General features: G+C 40.7%; 1 protein-coding gene across 1 annotated transcript; it reads left to right on the forward strand.

Moving 5' to 3' along the window:
* The first annotated feature begins 6,595 nt into the window (after nt 1–6,595).
* Nucleotides 6,596–21,881, forward strand: CWC15 (CWC15 spliceosome associated protein homolog). The gene is made up of 7 exons (XM_036386605.2): nt 6,596–6,699; nt 8,570–8,708; nt 10,697–10,809; nt 11,729–11,817; nt 12,563–12,673; nt 21,031–21,149; nt 21,435–21,881. The coding sequence occupies exons 2-7, from the start codon at nt 8,578–8,580 to the stop codon at nt 21,562–21,564; spliced, it is 693 nt and encodes a 230-aa protein (XP_036242498.1). The 5' UTR covers nt 6,596–6,699; nt 8,570–8,577; the 3' UTR covers nt 21,565–21,881.
* Nucleotides 21,882–24,594: the final 2,713 nt, after the last annotated feature.

Raw genomic sequence — 24,594 nt, forward strand, 5'->3', positions numbered from 1 at the left:
AGCTCTTGTTCTTTGTTTCCATCTGAATCAGAATAAACTCACTTCTGCCCACGTCTGAAAGAAACAATGTGGCTGATTAAAACTCTTTCAAAGCCCGAGAGGCCTCATTACTGGCCAAACCCTTTACTCAGTGTGCTAGTTCAGTAAATAAAGGATAACTAAGAATAACTAAAGGTTATCACAGTGGTTAAGAGAACTCACTGCTGGCTAATACCAGCTAGAATCCTCTTAGTAGGAACACATTTGTGTGGCATCTTTGCAGGTAGTAGAAATTGATCCTATGGCTGACCTTCTTTCAATTGGTTTGAGGACTGCACTACTGAGATGTTACTGGAAAGGAACCTGAATTGGGTTTTAACTTGGTCAGGATGACATAGAGCTGTTTCACTTTTCTTATAAACTCTTCCTTGTATTCCTGGTTTCGAGACTGAAGACAAATTAAAAGATTCTGTGCTTCCACACTGGGCTCTCTATTCCTTAGAGCCCTGTTTACAAGAAGTACTTACCTGCATCTTGAAGCTTTCAGTAACTGAAATTTTGAATCCAGAAGGATCTCATTTAACTTAACCTCATCTTTTTAGATAGTTTTACATTGTAAACTCCACATCTTCTAGTTGCTTTGTAAATTACTAATGAAATATAGAGTAGGATTTTCTGGAATTGCTCAAGCAAGGGAGTGAATCACCTCTCTTGAGGTGAGGAACCTGTCACTGTCCACTGAACAGATAAATGGCCCTAAATATTTGCCTAGACTAGATATCTCACTTACCTGGAGTGGTATGAGAGTAAGCCTAAAGCTAAGGGAGAGATGCACATAAACTGAGGACTGATTCAGACAGAAAATATAGATAAAGCATTAAAACATTAAAAAACTTCCAGAGAAGTATGTGTACCAGCTCCTGATGTTATTGCTAAAAGTTATAGCTGCAGCTTACTCTTACAGGGACAAGGTCATCTCCATCCACCCTGCCTAACAAATTCACTTGTGAATTACTTCACTGGTTGCTTTATTCCACACCTACACAAAGGGAGAGGTAAAATGAGCAGGTTCAAAGCCAGAGCTACTGTGGTACATGGACAGCCAGCCCCTCCCTCCTATAACACCAGTATTCAAAATCTGGGCACCGTGCTCCTGAGACTCCTCCCAGTCACACTGAGTCATTGTCAGCCAGCATTAAGGAAAGGATAAAATTAGCTTGGCTATTAGAAATGTTTGGTTAATAAATAAAACAGTAGGGCACTTTTGCTTAACAGTGGATGCCACCATAGACAGAGGTATGTCCTGGCTGCTTGCCTGGGTGTAAATAGTGCATGGCTAAAATTATTTGCTTTGTCCAAGCTAAAAAAAAATCCCTTCAGTAGAAACAAGAGAGCTTCCATGGAGCTGAGTATGCATCCAAGACCGTGAGTCCAGGAAGCATTAGCTGTGTGTGTCTTGGGGCGCCACTCCTTCCTGCAGCGCCCTCCCTTCCCCAAGTCCCTGAGTGCCTTTTGGCTGACATCACGTCTCACGTTGGAAAATCACTGGGATCTCAGCGGAGAGCCGTGCTGTGGGGAAGCAGACAGAGAAGAAACAATTGACAGAAGATGTATTCAAAACCCAGTGTGTTGGACCTGCAGCACTGGTCTGGCTCGTTTAACGGCTGGCTGAGGAACCACAGTCTGCGGTGTCTGATGCAGGTCATCGCTGCCCCAGGAGGATCCAGATCAGCTCCTCATCCTGTGTCTTTTCTTCCAGGGAATTCCTGTTCATTCCTGGGATTTTCCCTCTGTGGTGAATAGGTCACAATCTACGTCACGTCTCTGTTGCTGCAAAGCAAGAGTCTGCAGCTGCTAAATGCACCCATGACTGGAGTACTGAAGGCACAAAAATCCCAGAAGCCCAGGGAATGGAATGGAATGGAGCAAAGAAGCAGAGAGTTGGAGAGATGGTGCAGTGGGAGGAGTCAGGGCAGAGGTTACAGGCTGGAATGACTTTGTGAGCAAAGAGAAGCAGCAGTAAATGGCCTTTACTGTCCCATGGCAGGCAGCAGGGAAGGTGTGGCGGAGAGCAAAAGAACACAACATCGCAAAGCAGTCCCTGCTGACTCACTGGCTGAGTCACAGCCTTGCCCAGCTTCTATTCTTTTTCCAATCAAGGAAACAGCAACTTCCCACGAACTTCTTTTAAGGCTGGTTTGGATGCTGAGCATTCCTGCACCAAATTTCCACTCTTGACAATCCCCTGTGCCCTTCTGTATCTGTTTCCTAGCAGGAGACACAAACCTTCAAAGCACACAGCGTCCTGAGGGAGGAAACGGTGCTGTGGTGCTGTGGCCACTCCAAAGCAGAAACAGGATTTACAATTTATTGCTGATCAGCCATGCAAGCTGTGCCTCAGATGGCCAAAAACAGGCTCTCTCAAGAAAGGGGAGGCAAGGGAAAAATTCAAGCTGGGAGATTTCCATTCCAGCACTGAACCTCTGCCCTGCTGGGGAAAATGCTCACCTTCAGAGCACTGCTTTGAAAGAGGAGATTGCACATTGTTCTGCTGTACTTTGAGGGTGGGAAGAAGACAGCCTACAGTGGGAGACATGAAAACTCAGGAATTACAATTGCTTCAACTAAATGCCATTCTGGATTCAGAAAAAAAATCCGTGAAAATCAGTAAGTAAGAGGAATGCTAGAGATGCAAGAAAGGGGAACCAAAACCCAAAGAATATACATTGAGAGATTTCAAGAACAGAAAAATTACACAGGAAACAGGAAAAAATCCCTACACTGGCAAGGCTAAAAGGGAGTTTTTAAAGTCCATTAGGGACATAAACAATCTTCATAACACTACATGCCAAGAAGTAGATGAGAAAAACATTAACAAGGCTCCAGACAGGCACAAGGTTTTTAGAATGTTTTTGTTCTCTGTCAGGACACAATGGCTTTTTCAGTCTTGCCATGATCTCAGAGAAGGACCAGCACTTTGGTGAGACCTACATCCTAAAGCACTGGGATAACCAAAGAATGTTGGTCTCCTGGTGTGATCCACAAGCAAATACAAAACTGTACTGAGAATGTGTAAGGTACCATAAAGGATTTGGGACACAAAGAGGCTATGCCAGTGACACCAGGAAAGGATTTATTTTTAAGACCGATGCCTGTAACACAACCAAATATGTTTATTTATTGCAGCTCAAAGACTACATGGAATTTTCTAATCCAGAAAATGACAACTCTGAGAAGGATTCAAGAGTCACCATGGACATATTCCTGGATTCAAGCTCCCAGTGCAGTGGTGTGGGTAAAAAGGCCAGCGTGATCCTCAGATAAACAGCTACATAGAAAACTGTGGTAGGAAAGTGATTACATCTCTCTAGTTCACATTGATGGAGCTGATGCTGAAAAAGTTTTTATATTTTTGTTGTTGATGGATTGGATAGAGAGCAAGAAAAAGCCCTCAAATAATTGGTGTGAGGAAGAAAACAATCCAAGACTAGAAGAGCCCAGGCAGCAGCAAGACTAGATTACAAAGTATAAATACCTAGTGAGAACACAGGCTTTTAAAATTACCAGAGAAAGGCACAAAAGGCACCCATGGTTGGAAACAAAGACAACTGAAATTAAAAATAAGGTGTAGTTTTAAACTGTGAGGATAATTAATCACTGTAGGAAATGATCAAGGGAAGTGGTGACTTCTGCTTTTCATGTTTTCCATGCAGCACACAATACCTTTCTAAGCATTGCCACAGCCAAATTGCTCAGCAAAGACTGGAGCAGCCATGGGAAGGGGGAAGATCTGGGGGTTTGTTATTGTCTACTTGTTTACATTATCTGATGACATTTCAATGCAGAATCCAGGAGCACAGGAATTCACACTTGCCACCTTTACCACTGAACCTGAGTGATGTCCCCTTCTAGATCCCTGCACTTTGGTGGATCTTTAATCCCTTCCCTTAGGCTTGGCTAGTCAAAAACACACAGAGAATGTCCCTAAATGTCAAAGCCTGCCAGGTGGGGCAATAATTCTCCATGTGTAGGGTGAGCCCTGCTTGGGAAGGAGCTCTGTGATGTGACCCAGAGGGACTGAGAAGCTGATGGTGATATTGATGAGTGCGGACATGCTCTGGGAATAATTACTGGATGAAGGCTCTCTGAGCACTTGAGCTGGAGAACAGACCAGCTATTATTGTTAGGCCCGGAGACAATATGGTGCTAAACTTCTTACTCCTAAACTAAACCCAAACAAGTTCAAGATTGGGAACAACTCTGTGTGATTTGAGATCTTTAAACCCAGAAGTTGTGGACCTGTGAAGGTTAGGTGCTTCTGCAACAAAACTGACTTTGTATTTTTAGGAGTCTGGGCTCAGGCACCTCCACCAATATCCTTCTTTAGTCCTCAAGTCTTCTAAGGAAATCAAGCCCTTCACCATAAAACACATCTTGGTACACACAATCTGGGGGAAGTGAAGCTCCCTGGGGAACAATTTTGGCCAAAGAGACAAAGCCATTCCTTTACTGTTTGAAAAGTTCCAATCTGTTCAGAGCAGGGACTGTGGCAGTTTTTAACTCACAATGGAATGCTCGCCTTTTCCTCTAAGCCAAGAGCAGGAGAGGTCCCTTCAGTTCTGGAGGTCTTTAATCAAGACTTGATACCTTCTGCCAGATGGATATTACAACTGGACAGTAGGCACTGCCTTCAGGACATGTTACTGAGCAAAACATGACAATCTGCTGCACCATGACAGTCAAATCAGCATAACAGTCAGGGCCTCTTGATTTAAAATCCACAGATCCGTAATCTAGGGGTAACACCACCAGAGCAGAATGATGCACTCAGTTCAGGCTGCTGTGAGCTGTAGCCCAACAACACAAATTTCCCAAAGCCAGACTTCTCTGCAAGGTTTGATCTTGAGTTTAAACTGCTTGTAGTGGAAAAAAAATCATAAACCCATTTCACAGGGTGCTGATAGAGGCTTGCAGATGAGAAAATGCAATGCTGGATACTTGGTTATTGACAGGTGTCACTCTGCGGACGTGACACAGTAATTACTGCCACTATTTATTCAACTTCAGAGCAAAGCTTAACTTGCTTAAAATATTTGGTTTCTTTCTATACTAAAGACCCAGTTCTTCCAAGTGCTTTCTCTGACGGCTCGTTAAGGCAAAGGGTGCAATTGCCATGGTTGCTGTAACTCCCTGGACAGCAATATCTGTGGGACCTCTTGTGGGCTCTCTCCTAAATTGCATTTTGGATGTCCAGCACTCGGGAAAATGTTTCTGTGCCCATCTGTAGGTACAGCAGACAGCCTTTTACTTCACATGCCTAAGTGTGGATTCACAGAAACTTGACAATAAAGTGCATCTAAAAGGAGCAATAAACACAAGGAGGGAGCTGCATTTTAAGAGGGGGAATTTAATTCCTTAGTGATCGTCATTCGTGCTTTGGCTTCTTTACATAGACAGCAATGATTATAGAATCACAGAACACTTTGGGATGGAAGGGACCTTAAAGAGCATCTGGTTCTAACCCCCCTGAATGGCTCAAAGCCCCGTCCAGCCTGGCCCTGGATGCTTCCATGGATGGAGCATCCTCGGCTTCCCTGTGCACCCTGTTCCAGCACCTTGTGAAAAATGCGTATTTTATGATTGGCTTTTTGCAAATATTAAAATGAATATTATATGTGCTGTGTTAGAAAGTAATGCTGTATTAATTCTCTTAAGTAGTGTGTTGAATATGGTTTTAGGTTATAAAAAATGTTAAAATAGAAACTATGCTATGTAGGATACTTTTTTTAAAGAAAGGACTCTCAGTGAGATAGCAGCCACAGGACACCTGAATCTTTCAGAGAAAAAGAATTTATTGCCCTCTTATCAGAGGAAACTAACTTCTTCCTGCCTCAAAGGCACTGTTAGGATTCAGAGGAAGAAGTTGACGATGACCAGACAGAATCCTGTATTTGAGGGGAATTTATGCATCATGTATGAAGTGTATGAATAGGCAACAGGCTATCGTTTTTAAGGGTTAATCCTTTGTTAACGTGGGTCCTTTTTCCGGCTCGTGCTGCCCAGAAAAGGTACCCAGACGTCCGTAACTCTTTGTCTCTATTGTCTCATATTGTCCTAATTCAAATTGTCCAAATTATTATTACTCTAATTGTATTACTATTTTATAATAATTTTATTACGATTAAACTTTTAAAATTTTAAAAACAAGTGATAGGAGTTTTTCACAGCCTCAACACTGTCACAGTAAAAGACATCTTCCTTACAGCCAATCTAAATCTATCGTATAAACATCTACACCATGTAAAGGACTTCTTCGCAAGGAGGGCAGGGACAAGTCAGACGTGACTTGCTACCTTACAGTCAGAGTTAGGCTGATGTTCCTAATACACCCCGTCGCATAAAGAGAATGCCTAAGGTACTCCCTTCTCCTCCGCCTGCCATTGTTTCTATCCTCCCCTGTTATCTGCCCAAGGCTACCAGCCCTCCTTTCTCCTAACCCCATCCCTCCCGGCCCTGACCCCGCAGCGCAGCCGCCATGACCACCCAGGCGGCGCTGCCGCTCCAGCACTTCCGGCCCCCATCATGGCGGACGCGCTCTCTATGCCCGTCTCTATGGTCAGCGCTCCCGCGTCTATGGCCCGCCGCGGGGCATTGTGGGTGCCTGGCGGAGTTATGGTGGAGGTGTAGGGTTCGGCTGTGCAGGGCGGAAGAGGCTGCGCTGTGAGTGCCCGGGAAAGCGGCAGGGAGGCTGCGGGAGGGGTCTGAAGGTGCAAAGACGGCTCTGGGGCAGGGGGGGTCGGGGGGGAGGCGGGCTTGGCGAGGGGCCGGGCTGCGGCCGGGCCTGACGCTGCGATTTGGATCCCCCGGTCAGGGCTCAGCCCGGCAAGGCCAAGGCAATCCGGCTGTAGGCCGAGCTCGGTCATTCCCTCTTGGCCGACAGCTCCTGGTAGTGCTAAAGAGGCTTCTTCAGGTATTTCTGAAATCCGAGAGGTTTAAGGTTGAGTCTGGGTCTTTGAAGGCCAAATTGAATCTAGACTGACTTAGTCCTGTGAGGAGCGGCTGGGGCAGCTGCTGTTGTTTATCCTGGAGAAGAGGAGGCTCAGGGGAACTTCATCGCTTTCTACAAGTACCTGGAAGGAGGCTGGAGCCAGTTGGTTGGCCTCTTGTCCCAGGACAAGAGGAAGTGACCTGAAGTTGTGCCAGCGGGGGTTTGGGTTGGGCATTAGGAAGAATTTCTTCACCGAAGGAGTGATTGGACATTGGAATGAGCTGCCCAAGGGTAGTGGTGCCGTTATCCCTCGAGGTGTTTAAGGAAAGACTGGATTTTGGCACTTAGTGCCCTGGTCTAGTTGACAAGGCTATATTCAGTCACAGGTTGAACTCAACTTAGAGGTCTTTTCCAACCTGGTTAATTCTGTAACCTAAGAGAAGCAGGGATGCTTTCCAGATGCTTCCTGAAACTACTGCAGCCACACCAGATCTTGTTCTTCACCTGATTTCATGGATCCCCCTATTACACATAATTAGCACAGATAAGTTATGGGAACAAGTGACTTTCTTGAATCATGGGTCTGGCAGAATGTGTGCCAAGAGATCTAAAATAGCTCACTGATCTTCAGCTGACTGGTACAGCATCACTGAAAAGTGACAGCTGTCCTTGATTAAACAAGCCAAGGCTAGTTACCATCTCACTTCTTTTTAAAGATGTTTCCCTCTGTTAATTTTGTTTTTTGAGTAGTAATTCAGTGGCAGTAACTGTTCTGCCTGATGGGATGTTACTTTGAGCCACACGTTATATTATCATTTTGATGCTGAAGTTGGGTATTTTGTGGTCTCATTCAGAGTGACAAACTAACAAAATAAGTTTGGTTTGGGCTTGCAGGGTCTCCAGGGCCTGTCAGGCAGTGCTGAACACAGTGTGTGCTCCCAGGGTGCCTGTGGCTGGTTGGAGCCTGTTTCACTCTCATGCACAGAAGAGCTGATAGTAGAAATTTGGGCATCCGCCGGTTTGGTTTTTATGATGTGCTGGGTTCCTGCGGTTTCTGGGGAAGAGTTGGTGACAATTTTTCCCATTATCCAAGCTTTTTTTCTTTGCACTTTGTTTGTGTTGCCTGGTGTTCATGAGTGGTTAATGATCAGCATCATCCTAGGCATGCTGTGGTCTCTATGAGCCAGGAGTGCTCTGGGGAGTGATGAAGGGCTCAGCCCAGTAGGCAGTCGTTCTTGAGGGTGGTTTTTCAGGAGGGGAAGGAGTTTAATTACCAGACTGTACTGCTTGCTTTGAGGATGGGAGATCAGTTCCTGGCTGGTGTTACTTACTTTACAAATGTAGCTTCATACTGAATTAGAGTCTATGTATCATTTCCCAAGCATATTGGACAAGACTCTGTTGCGAAACCAGAATAGATTCTCTCAATGAAATGCTACTTAAACTTTGAGGATCATGAGCTGAGTGACAGCTGGTATACCAGCTATGTGTTACCACTGGGCCTTGTCACTGCTTCTACAGTTCCAGGAGCAGAGTAGGTCCTAATGAGTGTCTTACCCTGTGAATTGTAGTAACAACTTGTTTCATCCCTTGATTCTGTAGGAGTGAAGATGACGACAGCAGCCAGGCCAACATTTGAACCTGCAAGAGGAGGAAGAGGAAAAGGTGAAGGAGACTTAAGCCAGCTATCCAAACAATATTCTAGCAGAGATCTTCCTTCTCATACTAAAATCAAATACAGGTTAGTATCATTTTTTGAGTGTCAGGGCAAAGCAGGCTGGGAATGACTGTTTTGTTATGAGTGGTAGTCTTAAAATTTTCTCAATACGTATTGATGTGCTTGACACTGAGCAAGGTCCAGAGATTGTGCAGGAGTGCTGAACAAGTGGGCTAAAAGTGAAAGTCTCAAAAGCAGAGCTTTTCAGTTCAAATGCATTGCAGGTGATTTGGGGAGGTTTAATTTTAGTGATAATTTGTTGCTGTTTATGTACATGAATTATCAGAAGATGAACATTGGAGACTGAACTTCTTGGGCAGTGAAGTGGAAAGTAAGTTGGTATTGTGGCTGAGCCACATGGAGTACTGTCACTTGCAGAGCAGGTTGGGATGAGAGAAATGAAGTTGAGCACATCTTGAAAGCTGGAAAACCACATCATGTATTTGGCAAATGTGTAAGGATATTGAGAGGAGGCAGGGGAGCCATGGAATAGCACTCAGGTAGTGGGATGTGTTGGAAGAGCTGATGTTAAGCTGCAGGTCCTGGGAGAAGACAGTGAGAAAGATAATGTGATCTCAGGAATATTTTCCTATGTCTGAAATACATAATAATTTTTTTTTTCTTTTTGAAAGAGTAAATAAAACCTAGAGTCAGTATGATAGAATTTAAATTAAATGTGTCAATATAAAAATGCTCATTTTATGTAATCGATGTTACACTTGTCAATGAAATATCTGGTAAGGTTTTACTTTTGCTCTTTTTTGTATAGATATTTACCCTGCCACCTCTTCCCTCCTCCCCCTTTTATTTTCAAGAATATGTATTCATAAGGGAGCTGAGTGTTTTGGAGAATACCAAAACAAACAACACAAAAAGTGCTGCCAAATGTGTTTGGTTGTTATGGGGAATATTTCTGGTGGTTTGTTTTGTAGAAAAAAGTGAGGTTTGGAACACCAGTCTGTAGCTTTGGAAGTAGTCTGTGGGGACAGGAATATACAATACATGTTTTAAATCCCTCCTTTTATGTGAGAGGGAGAGATGGAGGGGGCATCAAGTGTCTTCTCTTCTTCCTCCCAAATATGTAATAAAAAGTTGTCTGTGTTAAATTGCCAGGTCTGCATCACTGCAGGAAAAGTCCAGTGTTTCAATTCACTCATGCTTGTTTGCACGGCACAGAGTTTGGGGAGATTTTGCAGCTCTAACAGGGATTCCAAATTCAGTTTTTTAATTACAAAAGCAAATTAAAGGCTTCATCATAAAGACAGGCTGTGCACACAATGTGTTTATAATGGCTCACGTCTGGGTTTCTTGCAGGCACTCTTACTTCCAGCACTGGGTTCAGAGAGAGGTGCTTGTTTTTATTCACTAGTTCTTTTCAAGATATCCACAAAAATTTCAGCAGCTTCTAGGTGGAATTTAATCTGGCTCAGATATGTGTAGTTCACTGGTGTGTTGTTGTATAAAAGAGGGGTCACATGTATTTACAAGGTGTTTTGCCTGTTGTCCCAACTTTTTATTATTGATCATGGTCTGTGCTCAGGGAGAAGAAAAGGTTCATGAAAGGATGTTCTAGTCTTGGTTTTACCTGTAATCCTTAGAGATTGGGTTTCCAGCAGCAACTTTGGGTGGTAAAACAATGAAGAAAGGTGACCATGATGTTTGTAGATGTCTCCTAGGACACTGGGATTGGACTGCTGGAGAACAGAATATTTCAACCTAATGAAATACAGACAGATGTTACCATCCAGTTTTGTAGGAGTTTAAGCAGGGTCTTTTCATCCATTCAAGAGCCACCAGGAGGAGCAGGGGTGTGTGGCGTGGCAGGTCTGTGTGTGCAATGCATACACACACAGGAGGGCTCTGCTGAAGAGAGAATAACATAAGTGTACATGGAACCCAGCTCTTGTTCCTGTCCTTACCTGTTCAGCCCAGGATTTAGTGACCTCCATGAAAAGCTTGTCCCCAGCTGCAGAGTGTCAAACTCCAGGCTTTCTTCCTGTTTGTTGTTTTAGACAGACCACTCAGGATGCTCCTGAAGAGGTGCGTAACCGTGATTTCAGAAGGGAGTTGGAGGAGAGAGAACGAGTTGCTGCCAGAGAAAAGAACAGAGACAGACCAACCAGAGGTAAAAACTAAGAAACAAAAATCTTAACTCCTTTGTGAAACATTGCTCTTGCATGAAATGTGGTGTTGTAAGAAGTTTGCAGTTGCAGACAGCATGTCATGAGAGTAGAATTTAAGGTATTGGCCTGATAGTTCAGAGCTATTGACCTGCAAGGGAATGTCCACTGGCTTTCATGCTGGCTTCATGCTAGCAGAAATCTAGGCCAGCCCGTAGAAAAGCGTGCCCAGCTGATACAGTTTAATTGTAATGAATTGGCAACAAGTGTGTACAGCTAATAAAGGACTTTTTTTTTGTACTTGGACAAGCAAGACAGGAAGGAGAAAGAGTAATGATTCATTTTCTGCTGTTACAGCACCAGTGTAACAATAAATCTGTTTGAAAGCATGCTATTCTTTTCACATATGGTGAAGTAATAACAAAATCGAAGAGCCTTTTGAGAAATACTCATTTTTAGTATTTAAGTACAGCTTCTTGTACTTTGGGTTTAGCTGTGAAGCTATTGCATGGCTTTCAAATTCACAGAAAAAAGTAGATGTGGTTTGGACCAAACTAGCCAACAGTAATGCTTTGGGATCATCCTAAATGGGAACCCTCCAGCTGGATATTTGTAATAAGGATATTTCTCCACTTCTGTTTTTTATGGATTTTTTTTTCTGATTAATAATAATGTCAATAATAATGACTTAAAAAAACTTCTGGAGGCCAAACTATGAGTGTTGGGATGTTATTGCTGCTCTTGAGGCTTCCTAGTGGGAGGAATTAACGTGGACATTAAAACTGAGAAGTGAGGGGAAAGTAAGCATAAGCTTGTTTCTCTTACTCTAATGCAAGACAAATTGTGAAGATTTTTGCTTTCTGACACTAGATGCTGTTAAATGACATGACTTAGATACTTTTTGTTTTTACTTTTACACCATAGAACATACAACATCATCTTCTGTGTCTAAGAAGCCTCGGCTAGACCAGATTCCTGCTGCAAATCTTGATGCAGATGATCCTCTTACTGATGTATGTATCTTCTTTTCTGTCTTCTTCCCTTTTGTTACCCTGCCTTAAGGATTTGCTGTTAATACTATATGTACTTCTAGGTTGTCTAAAGATTTCAGACAGTATTTTCCAACGTATTTTCCTTTTACAGCTTCTGTACTGTGGTGAAAGTCCAGAGTGGTTCAGAGGATTCTGGTCCATGCTGTAATGGTATTCCTGGAAAGCACAAAAAATCCATGAAACTGAAAATACCACTTACAGTATGGGGAATTACCACTGGTTTAGTAAGAATTCCCCAAGGGTAGAACTGTTCAGATAGCTGCGAATGACTGTCTGCAGGAAGCACCCGTGCTTGCCTTTGACTGTGCTTCTTATTGCTGACATATAGGAGTTAACTCAAAGGCTTGACAATAAGCTCTGAGTTTTTTAATCCTGTGGGTTTTGATCCCAGCAGTACTGGACAGGTTAATCAGGCACACATAATGACTTGTATCACAATGATTGAAGAGTGACTGAGGACACCTAGTCTCTAGAGTCTGTCAGTTACATAGCATTTTTAATTGCAGTCATCCCAAAAGCATAAACATATTTTTCTCTTGACTTTACTATAAAAGAGCAAAAACCCTATTTGTATTGTATTTGTTGCTACCCAAGTATTTCAGAAATCAGCCAGCAGCAAATTGTAGCCTTAGTTGGGCAGCCCGGGGCCATTTTTTATTAAATGAAATGAGCAAGCTGATTCTTGCTTTCCATTTGTTACTATTAGGAAGATGATGAAGATGAGGACTTGGAAGACAGTGATGATGATGACACTGCAGCCCTTCTGGCTGAACTGGAAAAAATCAAGAAAGAACGAGCTGAAGAACAAGCTCGAAAGGTAAAATCTCACATATTTAAAAGTACTTGTTTTTTGTGAACTGATGTCTGTTAAAACTGATGTGCCTTAAGTACTTGGCATGAGTGAGAACTGGTAAACAAAGTGCTGTTCAAACCTCCTCTCAGATATGATGGATTTGTTCTTCTGTCTAATAATTATTAAGAATTTGTTTTCTATATAAGACATACTGAGTGTTTTACTCACTGAAACATTTTATTTCCTTTTCCTACACTTTGTACAGGCAGTGAGTCAAGATAATCTTGATTTCATGTGTAAGTCCTCTGCACTCAGCTATTATACCAAAGGATATAGTGGCATTAGTGAGCTGCATGAAATCCAGTGTAATTGAGTTTGTTAACTAGCTTTTATGAAACAAGAAATACTATTTTAATTTATGAAATAAAAATGCGTGCTTTTTGGTGCTGCTTCTTATGGCTGCAGGTTTTATACAGTAGTTGTCCTTTTACAGCTTTGGTGCTGCAAGGAGCTCCAGTTTGAACTGTAAGACCAGAACTATTTTCATGTGATTATACACAGACAAATTAATTTGAAAATTGTCTCTGCAAAACAGAAAAGACAGTAGTCTTTTCAGAACTGGGAGACTCCATTCACATGTAGCTTTCATACCTCTCTATAATCTCTGTCTCTACACCATGTTCTGCCCTTGAAAGGGGAGGAAAGTCCCTGTAGTTACAGATGTTTTCCTGTGAGTGGGACTCAATCCTATGCTAGTGGTCCTTGGTGTAAGAGGGATTGTTGGTGTGGAGTGCATTAGCAAGATTCCTAACTATTGATTGGACTTTGGAGTTTGGACTAATTTCTGGGAGTAGTTTGTGTTGTCAAACTTACCAGGTTTTAGGTTGGTATTGGGTACTGGTTCTAACATTATTGTATTGCAGCAGAGTTTAGAGTCCAGGTATTTCATCTGCACTGCTGAAACACTCTCCTCTGGTGGTGCAACAGAAGTAGTGGGTATGTGCAGCATTCCCTCATCTGCTTTTACTAAGCGCTTTCTGGTTTTGAGTAGGGCTTAAATAATTTTAGTGCTTTTGTGAAACTTTGGTTCCTTCACCTGGAGTGGTTTTTTATGTTTTTATAGTATACTCTCCATTAGTATAAAACAAAACAAATACCGCAAACCATCAAAAAGTCTGTCAGAAAACCAACCCACCTGTCACCTGTATATAAACTTATCTGAGGTATTTTTTCAGAACATGCTAAATAAACACATTAGACGCTGATCAGGAGACTAATCAAAGTCTGGTCTGACAATGTCATGTTTTAGTGCCTCTGTACTTGTAAGCTTTCCTATAGGTTAACATACACATTCATAGGTTAGTGTTTTTCATGAATGCTTAGCTGGCAGTGAACAGGGCTGAGCTTCCAGCAGACACTAGGAACAGCTAGGAGAGGATAATGTTGTAACTGCTGTTGGCAGCATTGTAGTTGTGAGCCTGTTCTTGCCTAACAATATAAAAATTTACCTTTAGAATCCAGAAGGCCTGTAAAACAAGTGAGCTCTGCAGTTTTACACTTAAATAGTATGCAAGGCTAAAAGCTGTACCATGCTGCTTCATTGCAGAAATTGTGCTGTACAAGAGTGTTGCTACTTGATTGCCCATCTGGCCTGTGAGAGGTTTTCTGCATTAAAAGGATGTCTGAAAGCATCTCTTGTGTCTTTATCTAGGCATTTGAGGTACAGCATGAAGCAATGAATTTGTCTTTTGTAGTAACAGCATGGTAAAAATTACTTAAAAACACTGTCAGCAATTCGACCATGTATTTCTATGCGAAATGTACTAAACTACAAATTAAGTTTAGCCATGTGTAGGAAAGATTTTGACTTCACTTGTCCTTGCACAGTGCTTAAAATGAAATTGTAGGTCTGTGTGGATTTTCCACTTTGCTTGATAGTTGGAGTTATGCATCAAGATTAGGCAGCTTAACTTGTCACATTTCAGTGTAGAAAACTTGCATTAGAAAATAATAGTAAATTGCAGCTCAGATAACTAAGTGCTTGCTTCTTTTATCATGCCTGGAAAGTAGGAATATCATAATCTCTCTGAAATTCTCATTTTGTCACTAGATGGTGCTAAAAGCCACAAAGTATTTGGGATAGCTCTTGTTTTGTTTTGCTGTCTCTTACAGGTGTTGTATGTTACTTTCATGGATGTTCTCTCACCCAGCAGCAGGGCTTGTAATGTCCAGTGCTGCATGCATAGTGAATAAAATTGTGTTATTTATTTGCAATAGTGCCCACTATTGCACAGTCAGAATCTAGACCTACAGTGTTCCCAGCTAGTCTCTCTTTAAAATTGGCATCTTCAATAAATAGAGGGTGCTCTACAGGTACCTGGAATTTTATTTTCTTATGGTTTTTTGGGGAAAAGGAAACTAAGACTATTTTGATGGAAAAAGTAAAAGCCAGAGTGGGCCACAGCCTTGGAAAGAGTCTTTAGGAGTAAGGGTCATCTTTGGAAAGAAGTCTTCGTTTGTTCACTTTAGTCTGCAATCCGTTTAGGTTATGCCTTGTTTTCCGCAGCTTTGGAATAAGATGTTGCTGGCTAAGCTTTTTAGAGTTATTTTACATAAAATCCTTTTCCATTAAGGTGCATGTTATTTCATGTTACAATGTACTGCAAGCCATAATTTAGACCTAATTTTGTAAGTAACCTTGTATTAATAATTCAGATGACTTCAGGATAGCATCTCATGTAAAGTCTTAGCTGTGCAGTTGCTGTTAATCGAAATCCATGTACAGAAATGCTTTACCTGCTGAAATGCTGCTGTCCACAGTAGACAACATGGATAAGCCAGTGGCCAGGCAAAGAGAAACTGTGGAGTGAATACCTGTTCTCTCTTCACACTGATCATCATTCTCTAACCCCATTGTTACACAGACATTAATGTGTCTCTTCTTGTCATCTTCTTGGAACATCCCAGGGTCTTAACAAGGTTAAGTGGGTAAACTACTGTAATATATCCCAAACCTGTGCCAAATGTAGATTTTTTTCTCTGATACTTCAGTTATTTTGATTACTTCTGAGAGTTCATTTAGAGTAAACTGTATTTTTGTTAATAGTCTTCACTCATAACTTTGGTGTCCATTATTTAAGTTGCCATTAAAGTTCTCCTTTAATGGCAACTTAAATAATAGACACCAAAGTTAACTTAACTTATTTAAGTTGCCATTAAAGGCAACTTTCCAAATGTATCTGTGCTGAAACAGCTGTTAAAAACAAAATATGAGAGTCTGCTTTTTATGTGGTGTCCTGTTCTCTGTTAACTTCCCTTATGGGCAACACCAATTTCCATAGAAATCCTCTAAATCTAATTTTGACAATATTAATATTAAGAGATTCTAATAGCCTGTCAGTCAAATGACCAGTTCCTCTCAAAGCTTGTTAACGTCTCAAAATGCTTTATTCCCTGAAGTTATGTAGAATTATTAAATAAATACTATGAATGTTTTTTAAAAATTGTTTGAGCATGGGAGTCCTCTTGATGTTTCCTCTACAATTGTAATCTCGGATTGTTTCTAGTAGACACTAAGCTGACCAGGAAATTCTAGTTTTGAATGCCCTTTCTGTGGAATTATTCTAGGTCTGTATAATACTGTACATACACTAAATTGGTGTCTGCGTTAACCATCCACGGATAGGTTTCAGGAAACATTTCAATATTCTAAATTAAGCTTTACAGGTGCTCTTGTTTTTCAGATTTCAAGTGCTTCCTTAGAAAGTAAGTTGAAGTAATAAAAAGAAACTTCAAACCAGTGAGCAGCTGAATGTATGTGTGCAGTTCTGGCAAACCTGTTTTAATATCCAGTCGTTCTTTGCTTAGCTGAGAGCAGAAAAAGTTTTCAGTTTGTTTTCTAACAGTTTTATTTCACCAAGTTTCTCTGTAACTGAATATATTACTTTACTGGTGGTCAGACTAAATCTTAGCTCTGCCCCCTGTTTTAGCCATGTCACAGGGTTTCAAATAAAACATCAGAAAATGAGTCTTGATAGCTTTTAACATTTTCACTTTAAATCTCAAGGGTCTGACTAAAACTAGAAGATCAAATCAGTGATTAAGAAAATTTCAGTCAAGAGCAAAAGCACATGGCAGAGTATGTTTCTTCATTCAGTGTTTGAGACATACCAGGAACACTTAAACCTTGACAAGAACTGGTGATAACATCCCTTTCCTTGTGGACAAAATCACAACAAAGCTGTGTGTGGACACTGCCATTGTGATTACTTGGTGCTCTTTGTTTTTGAAGTTCCAATTAATTATTTGAATCTCTGTGTTGCACAGTTAGTAACTTGCACAGGGTCAGATAACAGGGTGTGTCTATGCATTCTTGAATTTCATTCCCTGCTGCTAAAGGCAGTGCTGTCATAGTTTGTTATTCAAAAATTAGCATTTAAATCAGGTTATGCAATTTATATTTTTAAACTTTTTTTCAGTCTTTGGTGAGATTGGGTATTTCAGGTTTTCTTTAAGCTGCTCGACATCTATAAAAACTGAGTAGGATAACTAACTTATATACAATGGAGTCATTTGGGGAATTTCAGCACTTTCTGTAAAAGTAATCTTGCTCTATGCTAAGGGTAGGAACTATGCTCAAAATAAACATGGTAACGATGTTTTTCTTTCCTTTGCAGTCAGAAACAGATATGCCAAGGAAAGAAATTCCCAAGATTGCCTCTACCACTTGTTTTATCTGCCACTTCCCAGTCCCCTGCAACTGTAGTTGACTTAAGTCAATGCAGTTTTTTTGCTAGCAATAATCAGCTGTAGACAGAATTCAGTTGAGCACAAAAGGCCAAGTTGTTGGGGCCAATGTAAAAGTTGTGTCTCGTAGCCTGCATGGTGGTGCAGTGGAGATGCAGTCAGTAGAGCCTAGAGTGTAGTTGGTCTCCTGTGTCATAATTTAGTGTGAGCAGTAATTTAGTGTGAGCTCTAAAAGCAGTCTTGGCTCCCTCTTGTATCCTGTGCACTCACATCTGCCAAGATGTGAGCTCAGGTGCCTATGGGACCATGTCTAGCTGTTGGTGTCTTAATCCAGAGCTAAATCCCTCTTTTAGTCTTACACTAGTGCTTGTAGTACTTCTTAAAAGTGTTATTTCAGCTTTGGTTTTTTTTCTATCACCACATTTTGTCACTTAATGCTTTTCTTTGTTATTAGAAATCAAACTATGTCAGACTGATTGAGGCTGAAGGATATCATGTGGCTTATGTCAAAGCAGATAAAGGTTAGGGTGATGTGTAACATGTCTTTTTTGAAATCTTAGTATAGAAAATTAGAATGTGCATCTGTGTGTAGGAAGTACATGGGAGTACTGTATGCCTATTTTTTATGATTCTTAATATTGGCTTTATCTTTCTCTCATTATTCTGAATATTTCCCATTCAAATGACTGAGTGCTTTTTGCTTCTCTTCATGCATGGTGGAGAGTGCTGGAATTGTCAGCTTTGTAGGAATTGATGAGATTAAATCTGAAATGGGGAAAGGGAGGCAGGAGGAACTGCAGTTCCTCCTGAAGAGGTGCTGGCTGACTCCAGTTGGTTTTTGACCACTAAAAAAATTGATGTGAAATGCATTGTAGTTCTCTGCATGTCAGCGGTGTGTGGATGCATTTTCATGCATCATAAAAACCCAAACCAAATTAGTAATGTCTGCCTCAGATAAGGTAATGCATGATGCACAGGTTCAGTGACTTTGGATGGTGGCTGAAGTTAATGTCTTGGAGGATAAGACTGTGCCATGCTGTACCTGCCACCTTCAGAAGAGTTCACCTGGACTCCAGCACCAAAAAGAGAAACTGCTGCATCTGTTTGCATATAGAAGCTTGGAACAAGTTCTCTCCACAGAGCCATTTTTCAATAGAGGACTGTTAATTTCTTACAATGGTCTTAGTAGTGCTGCCTTCTCTTGATTAGGAATTTTTTGGTTTGTAGCCTTTTCATTTGCTCTCAGTGTTTTTTCCTGGCCTGTTGTGTTTTCAAAGCCTCACTTTTAATGGAGCACTGAAGATTAAAGTTAGTGGTGCAGAGCCCACCTCATTTTGGACAACACAGAGAAAACTTCACAGGCTTGCATCCAGCTGTAAATTTGCTAATGGTCATAAGGAGTACCTGATCACCTCCTGGGAGGTACCTGAAGATCAGTACTGGGTTTTTGCTTGTTCCAGTATCCAGGATTTTGCTTGGTTTCAAAGCAGTGCTTTGCATGCATGTGCTGTACAACAATCTGAGGGCTGCTGGACTTCTGGTGGGAACACATGGCAACAGACTGCAGTAAATGGGATTTCATGGCTCTTGGCTGTTCCATGTTATGTGGAAAGAAGATGGTAAATCAAAGGCTGGCATTCCGTGCTTAAGCAGCTGCATACATTTCTTGTCTCTGATCCACAGTGAAAAGTATAATTTGAGTTTATATTTCTAACATGGGAGGAAATTGCTGTTCCATATCAAATATTTTTGTTCTCCACGTTTCCTTACTTACTGGGGTGATAATAACAGAAGTTGGACTGCAAATTTTAGATTTAGAGCTGTTTGAAAATTCAAAACCTCAATTGATTTGTGTTAATACCTTCTAATTGTTGTGGTTTGTGTTAAAGCTCCATGGATACAGTAGCAGGAAAGAGCAAGTTTTTCCAAGGCATATATTTTAATAAGGGCATTACAGGGCTTGTCCTGAAGCTGTGCTTTGCTTTTGAGCAATGTACCCATCTGAGGGCTGCTGGACTTCTGGTGGGAACACATGGCAACAGACTGCAGTAAATGGGATTTACTCCTATCTGGGGAGCTTTTCCCATCCCACTAGCAGTTAATTGCAGCTGGTTCTAGATTTTGTGAGAAGCAGTGTAATGGTAGGTGTTTTTTCATAATAAAACTTGAGTAGATTTTGAAAAGTAAAATCTTTACCAGTGACCGTGCATCATCTGCTATTTGTGTGTACATTAAATCCACGTTCTTAAGAAAGCTGAGGTATTTAAAAAGAAAATTTCATAGAATCACAGAATGATTTGGGTTGGAAGGGACCTTAAAGGTCATCTCCTTCCAACCCCCTTGCTGTGGGCATGGACACCTTCCACTAGACCAGATTGCTCAGAGCTCAGTCCAGCCTAACACTTAACAGCCTAACTCTGTCCAGCCCTAAACACTTCAAGAGACAGGGCACCCATCCAAAATTTCACATATCTGATCAATTTAATGGAAAAATATAGTAAATCTAAGGTAATAATAAATAACTTAGTATTGATTAAATGTTTGAAGCTAGGGAACTCTGCTAGCGTCAGCTTCAAGTTTCGCATTTAAACCTTGTATAATCCAACAGCAAGGAAACTGCTTCCTCTCTTGACATCCTGTAGAAGTTCTCAGCAATTAATTTTCTTCAGGTTTTTTTTTTTTTCCCCAGCCTGGGGAAAAACCCTGACCTCATAATCTCTTTGTTTTTAATTTATATAATTTTTAAAAGCCATGGTTTGATTCTCCTGCAGTGCTAATGAGGTTTCAGTTCATTTTTTAACCAGTGTCTTCACACCATAATTCAGAGTAGGAAACCTACTTAGTCATCCTAATTTAAAGAATTACTTTCTTTCCCTGCTAGTTCTTTCATCAAAGAACACTCCCTGCAACATTTGTGGAAGCTTGTGGAAAAATATGTAAAATTAATATTAAACATTAATTTTGAAGTCTGAAAACATTTAAGTCACTAGATGTGCTAATAGAGTTTGAAAGTGTGGGCAGTGAAATTACTTTGTGTTACTTGTAGTGCATTGCTTCACTTAGGCTTGAGTTATATGCATTTGACAGTACAAGGACAAGAAAATTTGTCTGCTTCTTAATATTGAAACTCTTAAATAGTCTTATGACATCCTCTGTTCATTTCACTGTGGTGAGGCTCTCAATATTCTTTTTAATTGGTCCCTAGGGAAGTTGTAGTTGTAAAATCCAAACAGCTGCTGAAAATAAAGAAGTTTCAATATGCTGTATGTTTTCTTCTGCCTGCTGAATATTTTATGATGTGTTGTCTTTTCTCATGAGGATAAAGAGTTTTTAATATAATAAATATGTATGTGGTAAAGCTAGAATTTACCTGAATATTTGATGGTGCATCAGAGCTAAGTAGAGCCGATATGAGTGTTGCTAGTTTGACAGTTTATTAGCAAAGTCAAGCTCTGTAGAGTATCTCTGCTTCTGTCCTTAATCTCCTCATATGCAAGTGCCAAACACTCTGAAAAATCTGAGCTAAGAATTAAAGCTCCATCTGTGTGAATGTTCAAAGCTAAATAATGTGTATCTCTACCAACTAGAGGAGAAAAGTGGCCTAGAAAAATAATATATCCATTTCTGGTTCTCAGGAACAAGAGCAAAAGGCCGAAGAAGAGAGGATTCGAATGGAGAACATCCTGAGTGGTAACCCACTGCTGAACCTCACTGGGCCAGCACAGCCTCAGGCAAACTTCAAAGTTAAAAGGAGGTACTGTGCAGTCTGTTCAGTGACACCCATCCCCTTGCTGACTCTCACTGTTCAGAGTCAGAAAGTGCTAGCACTGTAGCTGGTTTCTGTTTCCTTCCTCAGATCTTGTCACAAGTGTGTAGGAGATGGCTTGGGGTAGAAAAATAGATCATCTTTTCTGAAAGACTAAAATCTAATCCTAATGACTAGTTGTTCTGTAAGAGGGTCAAACTCCATTTATATGTTTTTGTATATTTCACTTAATTTTCATGCAAGCTTACTGAAATTAAAAACTTCTGTTTTCAGGTGGGATGATGATGTTGTCTTCAAGAACTGTGCCAAGGGGATAGACGAAACAAAAAAGGACAAAAGATTCGTCAATGATACTCTACGATCAGAGTTTCACAAAAAGTTCATGGAAAAATATATCAAGTAGTACAGTTTTATGTGCAGTAGTGAAGAAGGACTTGGTAGGTTGTGGCTGTTCCCTCCCTTGCCCTCAGAATTTAAGGCTGAATGTTTGGTCATGGATTCGCAAATGCTTTTCCAAGATCAGCAACAGCTTCATAATTAATCAGTGCTATGTATCTGGAGTTTTTTATTCCTGCATATTGTTTTCCTTTACAGTTTTAATTAAACCAGTTTTGTCTCATGGATGTTTTTTTTTTCTTCATGTTTGTTTAGTTTTGCTGTCCACCTGTAAATGGTAAAAGAGAGAAGCTGATTTGCAATAAATACTGCTGATCATTTAAATTGCTTTCCAAAATCCCCTGTATTTGTAGTGATGATGGTTTGTAAGTTACACAACTTAGATAGATGTCAGTATTAATCAAAGGTGAGGAAGAGCTGAGTATGGGAAGCAGTGTGAGCTGAAAAGAACTATATTTTCTGTAGCAAACTGGACTTCCTCATAAAAGCTAGTTAGAAACTTAGTCAATCATCGTTTTTTAGTTTCTTTTTTCAGTCTGTGTGTGCCCTTTAATGGTGGTAATAGAATTGTCAGAAACTTGCAAGTGCTTTTATCAAACAAGAGATACCAAGATACCATAGTTCACTTTGTTTACTCCTCTAATGTCTGTGTAACACTTAGGATGGTAAAAAATAGCAATGACTGCAAAAAAAGCTAAAATGTGAAAGGTTTATTTTTTTTCTGTTCTCCTGTCATCTCAGTTGCATATGAAATTTTAGCCAAGTGATGCACTGGATAGGAACATAACATTTTCAAAATGGATTAGTTACCTCCCTGCCTAGGAGGTCACAGTGGCAGAACTCAGGTGTATTTATGTAAAATTCTTGCCCTTTTCCTTGCCTGTGTTATGCTCAGTTGAGTTATTCTCACAGATGCTGTTTCGTAGTATTATTTTCAATTTCTTAATTTGAAAGCTTGCCTGATTTTCTTAAGAGAGTAAATGTAGAGCACAGCGTTCCAGATTTTTGTTTGACTGGTGTCCTGTAAAAGCTTTCCTTAGCTTTAGCTGTATTTGCCACCCTTTCACTAAGCTATGCATAGCTTACTAATGCCAGCAGCTCATACCCGCCTTTACTTGGAAATGAGGTTTTCAGCATGCTTGGGGTCATGTGAGCTACTGGAGGAATATGTGTTTGTGTTATTTCTGCTGCATGCCTCACGGTAGAAATTATTCTTGGGAAGCAGAAAAATGGGTGTAGTTTGTAAGTCTCTTAAAATAAAGTGACTAACATCTTGGTATATAGGCAACATGTTTAGAAGGTGGGAAGAAAAAAAGTTAAGGGCTGTACTTGTCAGGGCCTGGTAGTGGAGAATCCAGCTGCTGCTTCAGGTCCAACCTAGCAACATAGTTGTCATGGCAACAGCAAAAAAAATACATTGATCTCACAGTATTCTGAAATATAATTGCTGTGCCAAAGTGAGTGAGCACAGTCTTATTGGATGGGGAGACAGATGGAATGCCAGTTCAATGCCCTCATGGAAAATCACATGTGCAAAAGTGACCATCATTTGTGTTCCTGAAGTAATGTAATTTTTCTTGGAAAAAATAACTTCAGAGAAGTCAGATGGCTGGGGTTGAATGAGGTCTTCCACAGGCATGCAGGCAGCTGTTCTGCACACCTGCAGGAGCATCCCTTCCTTAAATTGAGGCATGACTCAAAGCTGTGCTGGGTCATTTCTTCCAGTAGTTCCCTCCCTCACAGGTTCTAGAGAAAGATCTGTAGGGACTTTAGAGCTCCAGGCTGCAGCTTCATTTGAGGGTTTTTGTTGGCATTTTTTTTCAGCTCCATCACAGAATTTGCAGCTCCTACCTCTGATGTTCTCCCGCAAAACTTTTGTATTTTAGCCTCCTGAGTGTAGGCTGACCCACAATCTGAGGACTCAGCAATACACCAACACAATATGCTAATTAAGGAATCTCAAATCTTACCTTTTGGTGGGTTTTGTATCATTAATTATGGAACTTTCTTTACTAGTACTGGAAAATCTGAAGTGCTCTTTGATTTTTTTGTCAGGGAAGTGATTTCAATATTGATATTTAATTTTCTACTGTCCTTCTTGCATGCATCCAGGAAAAGTAAGCAGGTCATTTGTTTTTGTAAAATTGTAGTGTGACTGTGAGTTCTTAAAAAAAAAAATCAGATTGACATTCTACACCTCTGCTCTCAGCAGAGTTCTTTTTCCAGGAGCCCCTGTTCAGTATGACAAATAGCTTTCAACAAGGACAGTGGACCTGGCAAAGGCAACTTGTTCCAGGAGGTGAAGTGGAAGAAAGTTAATGTTCAGTATTTCAAGGAAGGCATTATTTTGCAGTTCCCAGCAATCAGGATTGTTCAATCCTGTGTTTTTGTAAGAAACACCTGAATTTATGTGATGACTGGTAGGTATAGACAAAGCCTGTCTGCTTTATAAGTTTCCCTATTGTTTATGGCTACCTTTGGAATAGCATTGCAACTGAAAACTAGGATCTGTTTTCCATGGGGGCTAACAGTTAAACTTCTAAGGTTTTTTACAAAGCCTTGTCTTTCAAATTTTCTGGAGTATGTTTTATAATTCTGTAGGGATTAATAGTATGTGGAATAAAGCCTAATGGTAGTCCTGCAGGTGGAAATAATTGTGCTGTGTGTATACAGGGTTCTAAAACATTTATTGTCTATTTGTCTTCCTCAAGTACATGGCTGAATATTACAGCTTCCCACTACAACCAGCAGGATTGCCATCTGCATTTTTCAGGATTTCTCATTGTTACAGGTACCAGGTAAGCATCCTATGAATGCTTGGAAGGAGTTCTTTTCTAAAAAAAAAACCATCCATACCTTTTTTGGTGAGTTCCAGTTTCTCTGTTCACTTGTATTTTGTTTGAAGTAAAATCCTGGGGCAGGGGTGATCTGGTACTTGCTCTGTTTCCCTTGGAGTGTCTCATGGGCAGCCCAGCTGGTGCCTGCTGTGGTGACAGCCCAGTGTCTCTTTTCAGCCAGGCAGGTATCAATTCCCACT

This window comes from Molothrus ater, chromosome 2, assembly GCF_012460135.2.
Source record: "Molothrus ater isolate BHLD 08-10-18 breed brown headed cowbird chromosome 2, BPBGC_Mater_1.1, whole genome shotgun sequence".
Lineage (NCBI taxonomy): Eukaryota > Metazoa > Chordata > Aves > Passeriformes > Icteridae > Molothrus > Molothrus ater.

Bases quoted from the DNA above. Each gene is read 5' to 3' on its own strand.
- CWC15 (XM_036386605.2), top strand. From the start codon at position 8,578: ATGACGACAGCAGCCAGGCCAACATTTGAACCTGCAAGAGGAGGAAGA. The intron at 10,810-11,728 runs GTAAAAACTAAG...TTTACACCATAG, and splicing joins CAGAGACAGACCAACCAGAG to AACATACAACATCATCTTCT. The intron at 12,674-21,030 runs GTAAAATCTCAC...TCTGGTTCTCAG, and splicing joins CTGAAGAACAAGCTCGAAAG to GAACAAGAGCAAAAGGCCGA.